At 43.9% G+C, this 18,613-nt stretch overlaps 1 protein-coding gene across 3 annotated transcripts in view; it reads right to left on the bottom strand.

Moving 5' to 3' along the window:
• Positions 1-18,613, bottom strand: part of ASTN2 (astrotactin 2) — a 1,032,871-nt gene that overhangs the window by 400,528 nt on the left and 613,730 nt on the right. For all 3 annotated transcript variants that reach the window (XM_042242803.2, XM_027964073.3, XM_060410801.1), the window contains one exon: positions 16,814-16,964. In XM_042242803.2, coding sequence (XP_042098737.1) covers positions 16,814-16,964 — 151 coding nt within the window. The remainder of the gene's footprint in view (positions 1-16,813; positions 16,965-18,613) is intronic.

Below are 18,613 nucleotides of genomic sequence, written 5' to 3'. Positions count from 1 at the left end.
ATGTTGAGCTTTAATCCAACTTTTTCACTCTCCTCTTTCACTTTCATCAAGAGGCTTTTTAGTTCCTCTTCACTTTCTGCCATAAGGGTGGTGTCATCTGCATATCCGAGGTTATTGATATTTCTCCCGGCAATCTTGATTCCAGCTTGCGGTTCTTCCAGTCCAGCGTTTCTCATGATGTACTCTGCATAGAAGTTAAATAAGCAGGGTGACAATATACAGCCTTGATGTACTCCTTTTCCTATTTGGAACCAGTCTGTTGTTCCATGTCCAGTTCTAACTGTTGCTTCCTGACCTGCATACAGATTTCTCAACAGGCAGGTCAGGTGGTCTGGTATTCCCATCTCTTTCAGAATTGTCCATAGTTTATTGTGCTCCACACAGTCAAAGGCTTTGGCATAGTCAATAAAGCAAAAATAGATGTTTTTCTGGAACTCTCTTGCTTTTTCCATGATCCAGCAGATGTTGGCAATTTGATCTCTGGTTCCTCTGCCTTTTCTAAAACCAGCTTGAACATCAAGGAGTTCATGGTTCATGTATTGCTGAAGCCTGGCTTGAAGAATTTTGAGCATTACTTTACTAGCATGTGAGATGAGTGCAATTGTGTGGTAGTTTGAGCATTCTTTGGCATTGCCTTTCTTTGGAATTGGAATGAAAACTGACCTTTTCCAGTCCTGTGGCCACTGCTGAGTTTTCCAAGTTTGCTGGCATATTGAGTGCAGCACTTTCATAGCATCATCTTTCAGGATTTGAAACAGCTCAACTGGAATTCCATCATCTCTACTAGCTTTGTTCGTAGTGATGCTTTCTAAGGCCCATTTGACTTCACATTCCAAGATGTCTGGCTCTAGATTAGTGATCACATCATCATAATTATCTGGGTTGTGAAGATCTTTATTGTACAGTTCTTCTGTGTATTCTTGTGACTTCTTAATATCTTCTGCTTCTGTTAGGTCCATACCATTTCTGTCCTTTGTCGAGCCCATCTTTGCATGAAATATTCCCTTGGTATCTCTAATTTTCTTGAAGAGATCTCTAGTCTTTCCCATTCTGTTGTTTTCCTCTATTTCTTTGCATTGATCCCTGAAGAAGGCTTTCTTATCTCTTCTTGCTATTCTTTGGAACTCTGCATTCAGATGCTTATATCTTTCCTTTTCCCCTTTGCTTTTCACCTCTCTTCTTTTCACAGCTATTTGTAAGGCCTCCCCAGACAGCCATTTTGCCTTTTTGCATTTCTTTTTCTTGGGGATGGTCTTGATCCCTGTCTCCTGTATAATGTCATGAACCTCATTCCATAGTTCATCAGGCACTCTATCTATCAGATCTAGGCCCTTAAATCTATTTCTCACTTCCACTGTATAATCATAAGGGATTTGATTTAGGTCATACCTGAATGGTCTAGCGGTTTTCCCTACTTTCTTCAGTTTAAGTCTGAATTTGATAATAAGGAGTTCATGATCTGAGCCACAGGCAGCTCCCCAGCTTGTTTTTGTTGACTGTATAGAGCTTCTCCATTTTTGGCTGCAGAGAATATAATCAATCTGATTTCGGTGTTGACCATCTGGTGATGTCCATGTGTAGAGTCTTCTCTTGTGTTGTTGGAAGAGGGTGTTTGCTATGACCAGTGCATTTTCTTGGCAAAATTCGATTAGTCTTTGCCCTGCTTCATTCCGCATTCCAAGACCAAATTTGCCTGTTACTCCAGGTGTTTCTTGACTTCCTACTTTTGCATTCCAGTGCCCTATAATGAAAGGGACATCTTTTTTGGGTGTTAGTTCTAAAGGGTCTTGTAGTTCTTCATAAAACCGTTCAACTTCAGCTTTTTCAGTGTTACTGGTTGGAACATAGACTTGAATAAACTGTAATATTGAATGGTTTGCCTCGGAGACAAACAGAGATCATTCTGTCGTTTTTGAGATTGCATCCAAGTACTGCATTTCAGACTCTTTTGTTGACCATGATGGCTACTCCATTTCTTCTGAGGGATTCCTGCCCGCCGTAGTAGATATAATGGTCATCTGAGTTAAATTCACCCATTCCAGTCCATTTTAGTTCACTGATTCCTAGAATGTCGACGTTCACCCTTGCCATCTCTTGTTTGACCACTTCCAATTTGCCTTGATTCAGGGACCTGACATTCCAGGTTTCTATGCAGTGTTGCTCTTTACAGCATCGGATGTTGCTTCTATCACCAGTCACATCCACAACTCTCCTCAGCCTCCGGAAACTGCCATCTGATGACCTAAGAGGTGGCTTTGGATTCAGATAGACCTGGGTTGAGCTTCTGCTCGGCTTTCGCCTGGACTTAGTCGCATTTCCTGTGCTTTCAGGATCCCTTCTCGTGGGAAAGCTGTTATTGCTGTTTAGTTGTTGAATCGTGTCCGCCTCTCCTCAGTACCCAGGCTCCCCGATCCTCCACCATCTGGGAAGCCACTCAAACTCATGTCCATTGTGTTGGTGATGATATCTAGTCATCTCATCCCATCGCCCTCTTCCTGTTTGCTTTCAGTCTCTCCCAGCATTAAAGTCCCCTCCAATGAGTTGGCTCTTCACATCAGGTGGCCAAAGTATTGGAGTTTCAGCTTCATTATCAGTCCTTCCAGCAGATATTCAGGGTTGATTTCCTTAGGATTGATCAGCCCAATTTCCCTGCGGTCCAAGGGACTCTCAAGAGTCTTCTTCAGTATCACAACTCAAAAGCATCACTCAGCCCTCTCACAGCCATACACACCCGCCAGACAAGATGAGTGTAGTAACCAAGCTCAGCACATCAGGTAGCTGGGAGGATTCACCATGCTGATGCATTTTAACCACTTATCCCAGGACCCGGCTCATAATCAGTGTTTACATATTCTCTACGTGTATCTCCATCAGGGACGCTATTATTGATAGCACTGCTTTCTTTATCAATGTTATAAGTACTAGTATTACTGATGGTGGTGCATGTAGAAAAATCTCTGTCTGTGGACCTGTTTGAAAGCGCTTTGATGAGGAGATCATGTAAGAGATGCTTCACCCTTTTATGGACTTCCCTGGTGGCTCAGACAGTAGAGTGTCTGCCTACAATATGGGAGACCCAGGTTCGATCCCTGGGTCGGGAAAGATCTTCTGGAGAAGGAAATGGCAACCCATTCCAGTACTCTTGCCTGGAAAATCCCACGGATGGAGGAGCCTGGTAGGCCACAGTCCATGGGGTCGTAAAGAGTTGGACATGACTGAGGGACTAAACTTTCACCCTTTAAATCCTATTTCCCAGACAAAGCATCTCTGAAAGAGTCTCCAAAAAGATGCTTTGCCTCTTTTTTTACTCTACATAAACATGTATATTTATGAAGATTTTTAGTAAGGCATCATTTTTCCTAATTTGGATTTTGGCAAAACTATCCTGCTTGGGAAAAGACATAACTTCTTCATCCCTAAGTAGTGGGAACAATCGCTGTACCAACATCACAGAGCAAAGGTTGAGTGTTAATAACCAGATAACTCAGCTTCATAAGAAATTTTAACTAAAATAATATGTGTAGCAAGGAACTGTATTCAATATGTTATAATAATCTATAATGGAAAATAATTTGAACATAGGCCTCCTAGGTGGCGCAGTGGTAAAGAATCAGCCTGCCAATAGAGCAGACGCAGGAGACAGAGGTTCCGTCCTTGGGCTGGGAAGATCCCCTGGAGAAAGAAATGGTGACCCACTCTAATACTCTCGCCTGGGGAATCCCACAGACAGAGGAGCCTGGCGGGTTACAGTTTATGGGGTTGCAGAAGACTTAGACATGCCTGAGTGCCTGAGCACACACATATTTAAATATATAAGTATACAGGCTTCTGTGGTGTCTATATATCCATATGAAGTGAAGTGAAGTGAAAGTCAGACTCTTGGAATTCTCTAGGTCAGGATACTAGAATTGGGTAGCCTTTCCCTTCTCCAGGGGATCTTCCCAAGCCAGGTATCGAACCCAGGTCTCCCACCTTGGAGGTAGATACTTCACCGCATACACACACACACACACACACACACACACACACACATGTGCATATCTAAACCATCATGTTGTATACCTGCAACTAACATAATATTGTAAACCAACTATAATTTAGCAAAAAAAAAAAAAATAGATAAATGAAAAAGAAAACCTATCCTGCTGGTACCATGAATCCATCACACCCCCTGTGGCTGACCTGTAGGGATGCAGAGTCCATTTCTGGGAGTGAAGACCCACTTCCCAGGCCCCAGACCCCACCGAGGCTCAGCCCTGCCCCACCCATCCAGGAAGGCAGGAGGCCAGGAGGTACTCAGCACTTGGCCTCCCGGTCAGCAGGGCCTGGGCTGTGCTCCAAGTGATTTCTCACTCTTCTGATCCCCCTCACTTGTCCTCCTCCCTCTTCTTGAGTTTCGTTTCCTTTAATGACAGTCCAGTTAAGTCACTGGAAGAGGAAGGCACCAGGAATGGAGAGAAGCAGCCTCTCCCTTCCTAACTGAATCACATACCAGTTTCCACTGGCAACCCACTCCAGTATTCTTGCCTGGAGAATCCTGTGGACAGAGAAGCCTGGTGGGCTGCTTTCCATAGGGTCGCACAGAGTCGGACACAACTGAAGCAACTTAGCATGCATGCATTGGAGAAGGAAATGGCACCCCACTCCAGTGTTCTTGCCTGGAGAATCCCAGAGACGGAGGAGCCTGGTGGCCTGCCATCTATGGGGTCACACAGAGTCGGACACAACTGAAGCGACTTAGCAGCAGCAGCTGAGTTGTGCCAAAGAGGGGCCTGACCTATAATACATGAAAATGTGTATCTTTACCCATCTTGGCTTTTTAAAAGGCAGCATTTTTGGTTGCTGTTGTTGCTTCTCAGCATCTCAGGACAATCAGGGGTCCTCTCATCCTTCCAAATATCTGGGAGGCCAGATGGCTTTTTAGGTCAAAGTGGGAAAAAAAAAAAAAGGAGAAGAGGAGGTGGGGATGTAGCCTGTGATTTGCAGGGAGGTGTGACAGACTGAGATGGGTCTGGAATTCAGAGGCAGTTCCTGACATTAGACTCACCTCTTAAAAAGATGCCATCACTCCACAGGGTCTGGCAAATATACAAACCCCTGCCACCCTTTCAGTCCTAAATTTCTGTGAAAACATCTAGCATGGCCTTTCACCCCTTACCCTTCTCTCTGCTTTTCTACACACTCCTCTTCCCTGCTAGACGGTTTCATTTTTCTCGTGTAAAGTGGAGATACTCATAAAACCAAGTTCATGGGATGACTGTGAGAATTAAATTGGTTAAAATAAGCAAAGCACTTAGAATCACGTCTGGCACACAGTCACTGTGAGGACGGCTGCTCTTATGTACTAGCTTTTCTCGTTTGTAAAATGATATAATCATACCCATCTCGGGGTGGTTATAAGCATTTAACTGCCATGAGCGTAAGTGAGATGGAACCCAGTAGGTGCTCAATGAGTGTTAGTTCTCTCCCACATGGCCTCCCTTCTCCCTGGGACTCATTTCAGCAGCACCCCCGCCATGGATATTCTTGTGTAGAGATACAAAATGCCCTGTTGAAGGTCACACTGCTGAAACCCATCTTGTCTTCTGAACTAGATTATGAAACAAGGGGGGCTCTTCTTCCTGTATTCTCTGTGACGTTCACAGTACTCGATACAGTGTCGCTAAAGTCAATATTTGGATTGTTACTGTGGCAAAGATGATGCTAAAAGACTTCGACTGTAGGAACCTACAATTACATGGAAGAGGTCTGCGATCAAATCTTGATTCTTATCACTGCTTCCCTACATGAGCTTGAGGGATTCCCACATCTTTCTAGACCTTTGTGTTTCTGTCTGTATAGGGGGAGAGGTTCAGGCTTGGTTGCAAGATCTCCAGGGTGCCCCTTCCTGGTCAGGAAAATGGGTAGGCTGAAGAAGGCCACACGTTCTTGGCTACTCATCTCATGAACAAGTGCAGTCCAGTTCCCGGCTCTTGAATCTGGGCTGAAATCAATGACCTGTTTGACCAATAGATTGTGGTAGAAATGATGTTCTGGGACTTCTAAGGTTAGGTGTTAAGAAGACCCACAGCTTCTGCATAAGCTCTCGGAGCACTTATCTTAAGGTGATTTCTTTGCAACCTGGGGTGCTGGAGAAGACTCTTGAGAGTCCCTTGGACTGCAAGGAGATCAAACCAGTCAATCCTAAAGAAAACCAACCTTGAATATTCGTTGGAAAGATGGATGCTGAAGCTCCAACCTTTTGGCTACCTGATGCAAAGAGCCAAGTCACTGGGAAAGATCCTGATGCTGGGAAAGATTGAAGGCAAAAGGAGAAGGAGGCAGCAGAGGATAAGATGGTCAGATAGCATCACCGACTCAATGGACATGAGTCTGAGCAACTTCTGGGGGATAGTGAAGGATGCCTCGTGTGCTGCAGTCTATTGGGTTACAAAGAGTCAGACATGACTTAGCAACTGAACAACAATAACAACAAACTTTGCAAATCCAGCCTCTGTGGCTTGAGAAGTCTAAGCCAAATAGAGACACCATGGGCAAGCACTCTGGATAAAGACCCAGCTGAGGTCTAACAGAACCAGGATGAATCAGCCCCAGCACCAGGGAGGTGAAGAGGGCCTCTGGGCGCTCATTCTCCAGCCCCAGATTCCAGCCACCTGCTGTAGGTCAGAGAGAATCACCCAGCCGAGCACTTCCCCTTCCTGAGCCGCAACACTGGAGCAAAGCAAACTGGTTATTTCAAGCCAGAGTTGTGGTGGCTGTTTTTTAACTCATTCTTTCTTTTTATTGTAACTAACGTTTCAAATTGCTAACATGCTCCAACAATCAAATATGATTTTCTTAAAGCCATACATTAAAAATGAACTATAGATTATATTCAAAATAACCATTATTCAATAAAACTTTCTTTTCAAAAAGTTTTATTTTATGTTATAGTTTACTTATAATGTGTTATTTTCAGGTGTACAACAAAGTTATATGTATAGCAAAGTGAGTATACATATATATATATATATATATATAGAGAGAGAGAGAGAGAGAGAGAGAGAGAGTGTGTATATATACATATATATTTAACTTTGCTTTACTATGCCATCTGGGATATATATATGTCTGAGTAGAGATCCCTGTGCTATACAGTAGATCTTTGTTATCTTTTTATATATAGTTGTGTGTATACATTAAGCCCAAACTCCTAATTTAGCCTTGCCACATACCTTTTCCCTTTGATAACCAAAAGTTTGTTTTCTAAGTCTGAGTCTGTTTCCGTTTTGTAAATAAGTTCATTTGTATCATTTTTTAATATCCCATATATAAGTGATACCATATGATATTTGTCATTCTTTGTCTGACCTACTTCACTCAGTATGACAAACTCTAGCTCTATCCAAATTGCTGCACATTAAGATTGTTACACAATAGCAGAAAATTGTAACAATGAAGATGAGCTATAGGCTGACATTTATAAAGGGGCTGAGGAGGATACATTTTGATCACTGGATTGTCTGGGGTTGACTCCAATAAAAGTTCCCTTCTGGAGCTGAGAAAACGAGGATAACACAAGGGAAGAGGAGGCGTGAAATGCTTCAGGGGGCAGCAGCTATTCAGAGATGGTGGGAACGTCCTCCACAGGATATCACGATTAAGTGCTTACAGTTTCTCTGGTTTTGCCCTCTATCTTGATTAAAATTTTGCAACGTTTATGCTGCCACACAGAATAAATGGAACCATAGCTTACTTTTCAAACTGCGTCTTGCTGACATCATTCTGTTTGCCACATTTAGACCACTTCTAATAGATACCATTTTTTCCCCACTCTTTAGCACACTGAAGAAGAACACAGTATCCCCTCCCTCCCTCTTCTGATGCTTCATTCATTGCTACTTTCTCCATTCCTGGTCAAGAGGTGAGGACCTCCTTGGAAATAACTGAAACTCAAAATAACAGGATAATTTTTTATATATCATCTCTGGGATTAGCCTCCCTTCCCATATTATTATTCATCTACATTAGTGTCCTATTGATGGTATAATTACCATGACTTGGCAGTTTATAAAACACAAATTTATAGATAATAAATTGCAGTTCTATAGGCCAGAAGTACAAAAAAAAAAAGGTCACTGGGTTAAATTCAAGGTCTCAACAAGGCTACATTCCTTTTCTAGATTAGGTGGCAGGTGAGGGGGAGTCCATTTCCTTGCCTCATCCCACTTCAGAGACTTTCCTTAACTTCTAACCCCTTCCTCCACCTCAATGGACATGCATCTGAGCAAACTCTGGGAGACAATGAAGGACAGGGGAACCTGGCATGCTGCGGTCCAGGGCACCATAGAGTCGGACATGACTTAGCGACTGAATACCAGCAACAAGTCTCTTCCTACATCTTCAAAGCCGGTAATGCTGCATCTCTCTGCTGCCTTCTTCTTCCACATTTAAGGACACTGATTATATTGGGCTTGTCCTAATAACCCCAAATAGTCAGTCCCTCTCTTCAAAATTTAGCTTATTAGCAACTAATCTCATAAGTGAATGCAATTCTCCTCTGTCATATAAGATAACATATTTACAGGGTCTAGGTAGTGGAAAGCAGGCATCCTTCTGCCTTCGACACATCCTATGAAACTGAAAGTGGCTCGGTCATGTCCAACTCTTCATGACCCTATGGACTATACAGTCCATGGAATTCTCCAGGCCAGAATACTGGAATGGGTAGCCTTTCCCTTCTCCAGGGGATATTCCCGGGGTCTCTTGCATTGCAGGCTGATTCTTTACCAGCTGAGCCACAAGGGAAGCCAAAGAATATTGGAGTGGGTAGCCTATCCCTTCTCTAGTGAATCTTCCTGACCCTGGAATTGAACCGGGGTCTCCTGCATTGCAGGTGGAATCTTTACTTACCGAGCTATAAGGGAAGCCCCCCCCCAACATCCTATGACCCTCCCCAATTTGGCAGCTTCACACCTAAGGACTACATTATCCCAGAAGAAGATGAGCACAGCAGAACCAGAATGCCAAGCAAGAGGAGGCATTTTTTTCTAATATGTACTTCAGAAATTAAGGTCTAATTAGAATATATATATATAAAATAAGCAGAAGAATCTATAATCTCTTAGAGAAGTGGCCTCCCTTCTAGCCATAAAGACTATTTGAGGTGGAAGAAGAGAGGAATGTAGACAGCATATTAAAAAAGTAAAGACATTACTTTGCTGGCAAAGATGAGTATAGTCAAAGCTATGGTTGTTCAAGCAGTGTAGGGATGTGAGAGCTGAACTATAAATTAGACTGAGTGCCAAAAATTTGATGCTTTTGGTGCTAGAGAAGACTCTTGAGAGTCCCTTGGACTGCAAGGAGATCAAACCAGTCAACCCTAAAGGAAATCAATTATGAATGTTCATGGGAAGAACTGATGCTGAAGCTGAAGTTCCAATACTTTGGTCACCTGATGCAAAGAGTCGACTCACTGGAAAAGACCCATGGGAAAGATTGAAGGCAGGAGGAAAAGAGGGCAAAAGAGGATGAGGTGGTTGGATGGAATCATCAACCCGGTGGACATGAATTTGAGCAAACTCTGGAAGATAGTGAAGGACAAGGAAGCCTGGTGTGCTGCAATCCGTGGGGTCACAAGGAACAGGATATGACTTAGCAATTGAACAACAAAGAGGGGAATATTGGGTATTAAACAAGAGGATCTTGTAAAAGGGACCCTGTGCTTTGTTCTCGCCAGGCTAATGACATGAGAGGTTGGAGAGGATGTGGGCTGTAGAAAGTCAGGTGGATCTGAGAGATATAAAGGCAAAGGTGCCTGTCTCATTTGCCAATGTCTGGTGGATGGTAGATACGGTTGCATGTTCTTCCTGGCATAAAATTTGCCATCTACAAAGGCCTTCATGGTCTGTCTGGATCAAGATATCTTCAGCCAGCTTCAGACTCTGAGGTCCGCGGGGTTGGGCAGAAGAGCTACTGGACATTCCTCACACCCTCAGTGGGCTGTGGAATGTCTCTGATGGTTGGCACCAACTGACCTCAAATGCTGAGTGGTGGAGATGAAGAGAACACGCCAGCAGATACCAGGATGGGCCACACACCTATAAACTGGGTGGAACAGGGAAGTCCTGCTGTAGGTCAGCAAGGAAGCAGAGTGATGGAGAAGGGCCAGATGAGACAGCGGGGACTAGAATGGAGTTAGTCCAGCATCAAGCATCCCTTCACGGCCATGCCTTGGAAGCGCATCAGCCGCCTTGAACTGAGATGTTCAGGAGAAGTGAGACACAGAACATCTAAACTGCCTAGAACGAAGTTTCCGCTGCCATTGGGCAGACCAGCAAATAAATAAAACCCAGTTGCAGGACCATTATAGAAAATTAAATACACAGTGCTCCTGTGGTCTGTATTCTCAAAGCTACGGTTTTTCCAGTAGTCATGTACGGATGTGAGAGTTAGACCAGAAAGAAGGCTGAGCACCAAAGAACTGCCGCTTTTGAACTGTGGTGCTGGAGAAGACTCTTAATACATCAGTAACAGTGGCCTCCTCATCTCACACAGAAATGGTCCTCTGTAAATCTCAGGTCATTTCCAGGTACATTCTTTGATTTTTCAGAAAACCTACGAGTTCAAGAGCTATTGTTCCTTTTGAAAAACTTAACAACTGAAAGCTAATCAGGTCAACACAGATTCTAAAACTTAAAACTGACCAAGTCAGGGCTTAACCCACTTCACCCAGGCCAGTCTTCTCTCCAAGGTCCAAGGTCTCTCCATCTCTTCTCAGCCACAGGGAAGCAACCCAGTTTTGGGGTCTCCATCCTGCCCCCTTGTGGTAAAACCTTAGAAAGTCACTCTGCTTCTCACACGTGAGCAACAGGCCCGCGAGGTCTGTTGTGAAGATGAATGAGTCATCGGATGTAGACATGCCTTGAGAACACTACAGTGTTCTAAAAATATAAGATATTATTTGTTTTTGCCATAATAAGTTTCTTAGAAGATGGGCTACAATAAAAATTTACCTTTCCCAGCATTATGGAGCATCTACAGAGAAATGAGAGATTTTTAATTTCGGTGTACCAGTGGGTATTTCCCTGTCTGTTCTGAAGTCATGGAGAAGAGCTTGCCTTCCATCCGTTGAGCTCTGAAGTTGCAGCTTTAACCTTAGATCCTTAATCTATAGAGGAAGGTCACTGACAACCTCATCAGATTGTTGAAATTTCTCTTAAGCTCCAGGGAATGGATGTTTTTTCTCAGTCTCCTCTTACTTGTCCAGTTTGCATTAATGAGAGGGGAAAAGAGACAGTTCCTGCCTACAGATACAGATACACACAGACACACACAGAGATCTCTGCATTTATGAGGTTTCATTCCTTAGGGACATCGATCCTCAAGAAGGAGCTTAATTATTTCAGGAAAGAGAATTGATGAAAAAAGGAGAGACAGCTTAATCCTTTCAGAGAGATCAGACTCATGTTTTGGAGACAACATGGATCATTTAGAACATGTTTTTTAATTTTTTTTTACCCACTGACCAGCTCTAGTTCACTTCCTTAGTCGAGTCTGATTCTCTGCGACACCATGTACTGCAGCACGCCAGGCCTCCCTGTCCATTAGTAACTCCCGGAGTCTACCCAAACCCATGTCCATTGAGTCGGTGATGCCATCCAGCCATCTCATCCTCTGTCCTCCCCTCTCTTCCTGCCTTTAATCTTTCCCAGCATCAGGGTCTTTTCAAATGATTCAGTTCTTCACATCAGGTGGTCAAAGGATTGCAGTTTCAGCTTCAACATCAGTCCTTCCAATGAACACCCAGGACTCATAATATCCTTTAGGATGGATTGGTTGGATTTCCTTGCAGTCCAAGGGACTCTCAAGAGTCTTCTTCAACACCATAGTTCAAAAGCATCAACTCTTCTGCACTCATCTTTTTTTATAGTTCAACTCTCACATCCATACATGACTACTGAAAAAACCATAGCCTTGACTAGATGGACCATTGTTGGCAAAGTAATGTCTCTGCTTTTAAATATGCTATCTAAGTTGGTCATAACTTTCCTTCCAAGGAGTAAGCGTCTTTTAATTTCATGGCTGCAGTCACCATCTGCAGTGATTTTGGAGGCCCCCCCCCAAAAAAAATAAAGTCAGCCACTGTTTCCATGTTTCCTCATCTATTTCCCATGAAGTGATGGGACCGGATGCCATGATCTTCATTTTCTGAATGTTAAGCGTTAAGCCAACTTTTTCACTCTCCTGTTTCACTTTCATCAAGAGGCTCTTTAGTTTCTCTTCACATTCTGCCATAAGGGTGGTGTCATCTGTATATCTGAGGTTATTGATATTTCTCCTGGCAATCCTGATTCCAGTTTGTGCTTCATCCAGCCCAGCATTTTGCACGATGTACTCTGCATGTAAGTTAAATAAGCAGGGTGACAAATATACAGCCTTGACGCACTCCTTTTCCTATTTGGAACCAGTCTGTGTACTCCTTTTCCTATTTGGAACCAGTCTATTGTTCCATGCCCAGTTCTAACCGTTGGTTCTTGACCTGCATACAGATTTCTCAAGAGGCTGGTCAGATGGTCTGGTATTTCCACATCTTTCAGAATTGTCCACAGTTTATTGTGATCCACACAGTCAAAGGCCTTGGCATAGTCAATAAACCAGAAATAGATGTTTTTCTGGAACTCTCTTGCTTTTTCCATGATCCAGCAGATGTTGGCAATTTGATCTCTGGTTCCTCTGCCTTTTCTAAAATCAGCTTGAACATCTGGTTTTAGAAAGTTCACAGTTCATGTATTGCTGAAGCCTGGCTTGGAGAATTTTGAGCATTACTTTACTAGTGTGTGAGATGAGTTCAATTGTGCGGTAGTTTGAGCATTCTTTGGCATGGCCTTTCTTTGGGATTGGAATGAAAACTGACCTTTTCCAGTCCTGCGGCCACTGCTGAGTTTTCCAAATTTGCTGGCATATTGAGTGCAGCACTTTCACAGCATCATCTTTCAGGATTTGAAACAGCTCAACTGGAATTCCATCACCTCCACTAGCTTTGTTCGTAGTGATGCTTTCTAAGGCCCACTTGACTCCACATTCCAGGATGTCTGGCTCTAGTGAGTGATCACACCATCGTGATTATCTGGGTTGTGAAGATCTTTTCTATACAGTTCTTCCATGTATTCTTGCCACTTCTTCTTAATATCTTCTGCTTCTGTTAGGTCCATACCATTTCTGTCCTTTGTCGAGCCCATCTTTGTATAAAATGTTCCCTTGGTATCTCTAATTTTCTTGAAGAGATCTCTAGTCTTTCCCATTCTGTTGTTTTCCTCTATTTCTTTGCACTGATTGCTGAGGAAGCCTGTCTTATCTCTCCTTGCTATTCTTTGGAACTCTGCATTCAAATGGGTATACCTTTCCTTTCTTCCTTTGCTTTTTGCCTCTCTTCTTTTCACAGCCATTTGTAAGGCCTCCTCAGGCAGCCATTTTGCTTTTTTGCGTTTCTTTTTTTGGGGGATGGTCTTGATCCCTGTCTCTTGTACAATGTCATGAACCTCTGTCCATAGTTCTTCAGGCATTCTTTCTATAAGATCTAGTCCCTTCAAACTATTTCTGACTTCCACTGTATAATCGTAAGGGATTTGATTTCGGTCATACCTGAAGAGTCTAGTGGTTTTCCCTACTTTCTTCATTTAAGTCTGAATTTGGCAACAAGGAGCTCATGATCTGACTTCAATAAGGAGTTCATGATCTGACTTCAATAAGGAGTTCATGATCTGCTCTAAGACTTGGGCAAACACTCCTCTCTCTCTCTCCAGGCTTCACTCTTCCAACATGCAGCATGGAGGGCTGGTTTGCAAATACTCTGATGTGGACAGCCGCTTGTGCACACCCACCCGGCATCCACACGCTCTCTTCCTGTTGCTAGCTTCCTACTTTTCCTTGAGAGTCTACGCCTTCCCTCAGCTCACTACCACAGAGTTTAGATGCAGACGCCTCTGACGCGCATCCCAGGTTCTGGGCTGAGTCTAGTCCCTCCAGCCACAGTGACTGGTACAGGGATGGGCATGAGAAACAAGCTGATCCAATCAGATGGAATTCTGTGACCTTAGTTGGAGGGACTAGGAAAGAGAACTGTGGTACTGGAGAAGGTTCTTGGACTGCAAGGAGATCAAACTAGTCACTCCTAAAGGAGATGAACCCTGAGTATTCATTGAAAGGACTGATGCTGAACCTGAGCACCAATCCTCTGGGCACCGGATGTGAAGATCCAATTCACTGGAAAAGGCCGTGATGCTGGGAAAGACTGAAGGTGAAAAGAGATAAGCCGAGCAGCGGATGAGATGGTTGGACAGCATCACCCACTCAATGGACAAGAACTTGACCAAACTCTCAAGCTGGCTTAAGGCAGGCCTGGTACGCTGTGGTCCATGGGGTCTCAGGAGTTGGACATGACCTAGTGACTAAACAGCAACAACGGGAGGAAAGAGACGCTGGCGTCCTGCAGAACTCACTGCAGAGAAGGTGTGGCTGGCCGCAGAGGGGCGTGGTCCCGAGAGCAGAGCTGAGAGGAGAGGGATCCCAGGCACACTGTCTCAGCCCCTCAGTCCTATTGACTGGACTTCCACGTGAGTCAATACATTGCCTCCGTTTGCCTAAAGTAGTTTATTTTGAGTTTTTATCACTTATAATTCTAAAAATTCTAATCAATAGAATCTCCATTGCCCATTGGCTTCTGAAGACCTCTTGATCTTTGAGTCTGCAATAGTTTTATTGCACTATCTCGTCCTCTAGAAGCGTCTTTGTATGGGTTTCCTGGCCCTCATCTATCTCCCTAGAGGCTATGTAGGTGCCTTAAGAGCTGACTGTGTATTCCCTTGGTCTCTTTCAAAGAATCTAGTTCAGAGCGGGAATTTTCATCCGTGGTCTCATTCCTCCCTTCCTGCTCTCTTTCTTTCTTCTTATCTTCTGAGATGGATACTATTGGGGTGCTGAGCTGAATCAACAGATTCCCTGGATTCTACCTCAGCTTATTGGGATAGCTCAGCTGGTAAAGAATCAGCCTGCAATGCGGGAGACCTGGGTTCGATCCCTGGGTTGGGAAGATCCTCTGGAGAAGGGAAAGGCTACCCACTCCAGTATTCTGGCCTGGAGAATTCCATGGACTGTATAGTCCATAGGGTCGCAAAGAGTCAGACACGACTGAGCGACTTTCACTTTCACTTTCAAAGTGAACAAAGCCAGTCTGGCCTATAAATTATCATAGGTGATATAACCCATAGGAAAGGAAAGTGAAGTCCCTTAGTCATGTCCGACTCTTTGTGACCCCATGGACTGTAGCCTACCAGGCTCCTCTGTCCATGGGATTTTCCAGGCAATAGTACTGGAGTGGATTGCCTTTTCCTTCTCCAGCGGATCTTCCCGACCCAGGGATGGAATCCAGATCTCCCGCATTGTAGATGACGCTTTACCGTCTGAACCACCAAGGAAGTCCGATATAACCCATAAACACACACAAAACCCGAAGCGGTTCTCACAAGGGCAGGGTTATTTCTCCTTTGGGGAGAGGGGAAAGGCTTCCTAAAGGAGATGGATCTCAAAAGAAGTCCACTTGTTTGCTACATTGTTAGGGGAGCAAGTCACTGAAGCGGAAAGAATGGCATGAGCACTGCCTCTGAGGCATTAAACAGGTAAGTGTATTCAGGAGCAACAACAAATTAGCTCCATTTGGTTCTAGTGTAGGAGGAAGTAAACTGATGGAGAGATTGGAGGGGGGGCCAGGCCAGGAAGGCGGTGAATGCCAGGCGAAGGCATTCAGCATGTAGGACGATGCTTCCCAAGTGAGCTTCTAAGGCACCCCCACCTCTCACACACACAGTCTAACAGTGTTACAAATTCAGGCTCTGGGGACCTAACCCCCACTATAGAATCAAAACTTCTACTGTAACATTTCACCTTCTCGTGGACATTGTACCTGGAATGTGCATTTTAAACAAGCACCCTTGATCATCCCTATAAAACAGATCATCCAGTTTGGGACCAACCGTGACGCTCACATACCTTCTGTGCTTTTACTGCATGTTTCATACTAAAGCTCTGTGCAAACAAGGACACCGTCCCCCTCCACGGCTTTGCCTCCCCCAGCCCCAGCCTCTTCCCAATGTACACTGACTTATCATATGAAGCCAATTACAACACCACCTTCTCCAGGAAGCTTTCCTCACACTTTAGGTATCACCTGCTACTTCTCTTCCGAACAGATGACATGTTCCCCACCGACTGCACAGAGACAGGACAGGCCCTACCTCACTCCCAAATGGACTGTGAACTTCCTGGAAGGCTAAATCCCAGCATCAATACACTGCGGAGGGCAAAGGCGGCAACTCATTCCCATTCTGAGCACCTTTACACACGATCCTATCCAGAGGTGTTTTCCCGAGTTTTATAAACAGGACTCCTTGAGAGATGCTCACTGTTCACCGACTATGCCCTCAGACTCTTAATCCAAGTAAGAGCTTGCGGTGGTTTAGCAGCTTTTGCACCTGTGGGGTGGGGCAGAGGCAGGGCTGGGGTGTTGGTGAGCCAGAGGCCAGGGGCTCTCAAGGACCTACTGAGTAGTGGGCACTAAAGCTCTAATAGCTCATTTCATTCTTCCGACACTTACAGGAGTTACATGTGATCGGGATCCCACTGTCCAGATGAGGAAACCAAGAACAGCAGCCTGATATACTGCAGGCCACAAAGGTAGGAGCTACGACCTTGACCAGCTGCCCTGTCACAGAAGAGGCCTCCCGCTAGCAGCCTTGGCACCCAGGCCAGCACCATGCTCATGGGCAAGGGCACTTACCACACACCCCGAGGAGTCCACCTGACGGTCAGACACGCACTTGAAGTTGCGAGTGCAGCCCCCATTGTTCCGAGAGCAGTCACGGACGGGCCCGAAGGAGGAGAGCAGGTCGTTGATGGTTTCGAAGTATGTGGACAGCATCGCGTCCTCCCTTGGAGAGAAAGGGGGCTGTTAAATCTCAGAGACATCTGTATCACTGCGTTAAAACTAAGTTTAATGTGCATTACTTTTGAGATCACTATTCATCATATTTGTAATTGAGAAAATGATACAAATGCTTATTTAAAAAGAAAATAAGCAAAGAAAAACAAAAAGAAATAAATTAAATGTTTATACTGTCATATGACATTATGGTTGTTTAGTTTTGATAAAGTGAAGTAAAGTGAAGTCAAGTCGCTCAGTCATGTCCAACTGTTTGCGACCCCATGGACTGGGGCCTACCAGGCTCCTCCCACGGGATTTTTTGGGCAAGAGTACTGGAGTGGGTTGCCATTTCCTTCTCCAGAGGCTCTTCCCCACCCAGGGATCAAACCTGGGTCTCCCGCATTGTAGGCAGACGCTTTACCGTCTGAGCCACCAGGGAAGTCTCGTTTTGATAAAGAGGGATATATTTGGAACTTTTCACCCTTTATTTCAATAACCTTCATAATTTTTGAAAGTAGACATGCGATTTCCATTTTACCAATAAATGAACTGTGATGTGACTGAGAAAGGAGAGGTATTATTTACAATAGCCAAGACATGGAAGCAATCTAGGTTTCCATCAGCAGACGAATGACTAGAGTAGTTGCAGTGTATACACAGGACGGAACCCCACTCAGGGATAAAAAGAAAGAAATAATGCCTTTTATAGTGACATGGATGGACCTAGAGATTGTCATGCCTAGAGAAGTCAAGCAGAGAAAGACAAATATTATCACATGATATCACTTGTGGAATCTAAAAAAAAAAAAATACAAACGAACTTATTCACAAAACAGAAACAAACTCACAGATGTGGAAAATAAACTTATGGTTACCAAAGGGGAAAGCGGGGGTAGGGATAAATTAGGAGTACAAGATTAACAGATACACACTACGACATATAAAATAAATGGCAAGGATTTACTATAGTGTGTAGGGGACTATAATCATTACCATGTATTAATCTGTAATGGAAAATAATCTGAAAATATATATATATAACTGAATCACTTTGTGGTACTCCTGAAACTAACATAATATTGTAAATCAATTATAATTCAATTTAAAAAAGAAGAAAAAGAAAGGTGAAGTGTTTTGCTGATGGCCGCCAGCCTCCAATATGGCAAAATTAAAGTCTGTGCCAAGCTCCATCTGAGTACACAGAGGAAGTTCTTCCCTCTACACAATTCCTAACTTGCATTATACATGTTTCTACAGATTCCAGATATTCCCATAGCAACTCCCTAAAATGGGCACGTTCCTAGTATTCCAACTTTGCAGAGATAAATTGAAACTATGGGAGGTGTGGCACTCACCCCAAATTACACAGCCTATAAAAAGCAAAGCCAAGACACAGACACAGAAGTCTCTGACCCTAGTACCGTAGACCTGTATTTTTCAGACTCTTGCCTACAAAACACCATCAACACCAGTAGCATCAGCTGTTGTAAAGATGAGAAGACTCTAGGCAACATGCATGAGTGAACCTCCCAAATGAGGTTCACAATAGAATAAGACTAGGTACCATAATCCACGAATCTGCCAAAATTCTGTGTGAGAAGAGATTTAAAAAATGGAAGTTTCTGGATGCTGCTTTCTAGAAAAGGGCCCCAAAAT

Source organism: Ovis aries, chromosome 2 (assembly GCF_016772045.2).
Source record: "Ovis aries strain OAR_USU_Benz2616 breed Rambouillet chromosome 2, ARS-UI_Ramb_v3.0, whole genome shotgun sequence".
Lineage (NCBI taxonomy): Eukaryota > Metazoa > Chordata > Mammalia > Artiodactyla > Bovidae > Ovis > Ovis aries.
This window is presented reverse-complemented; position numbering and strand designations above follow the sequence as displayed.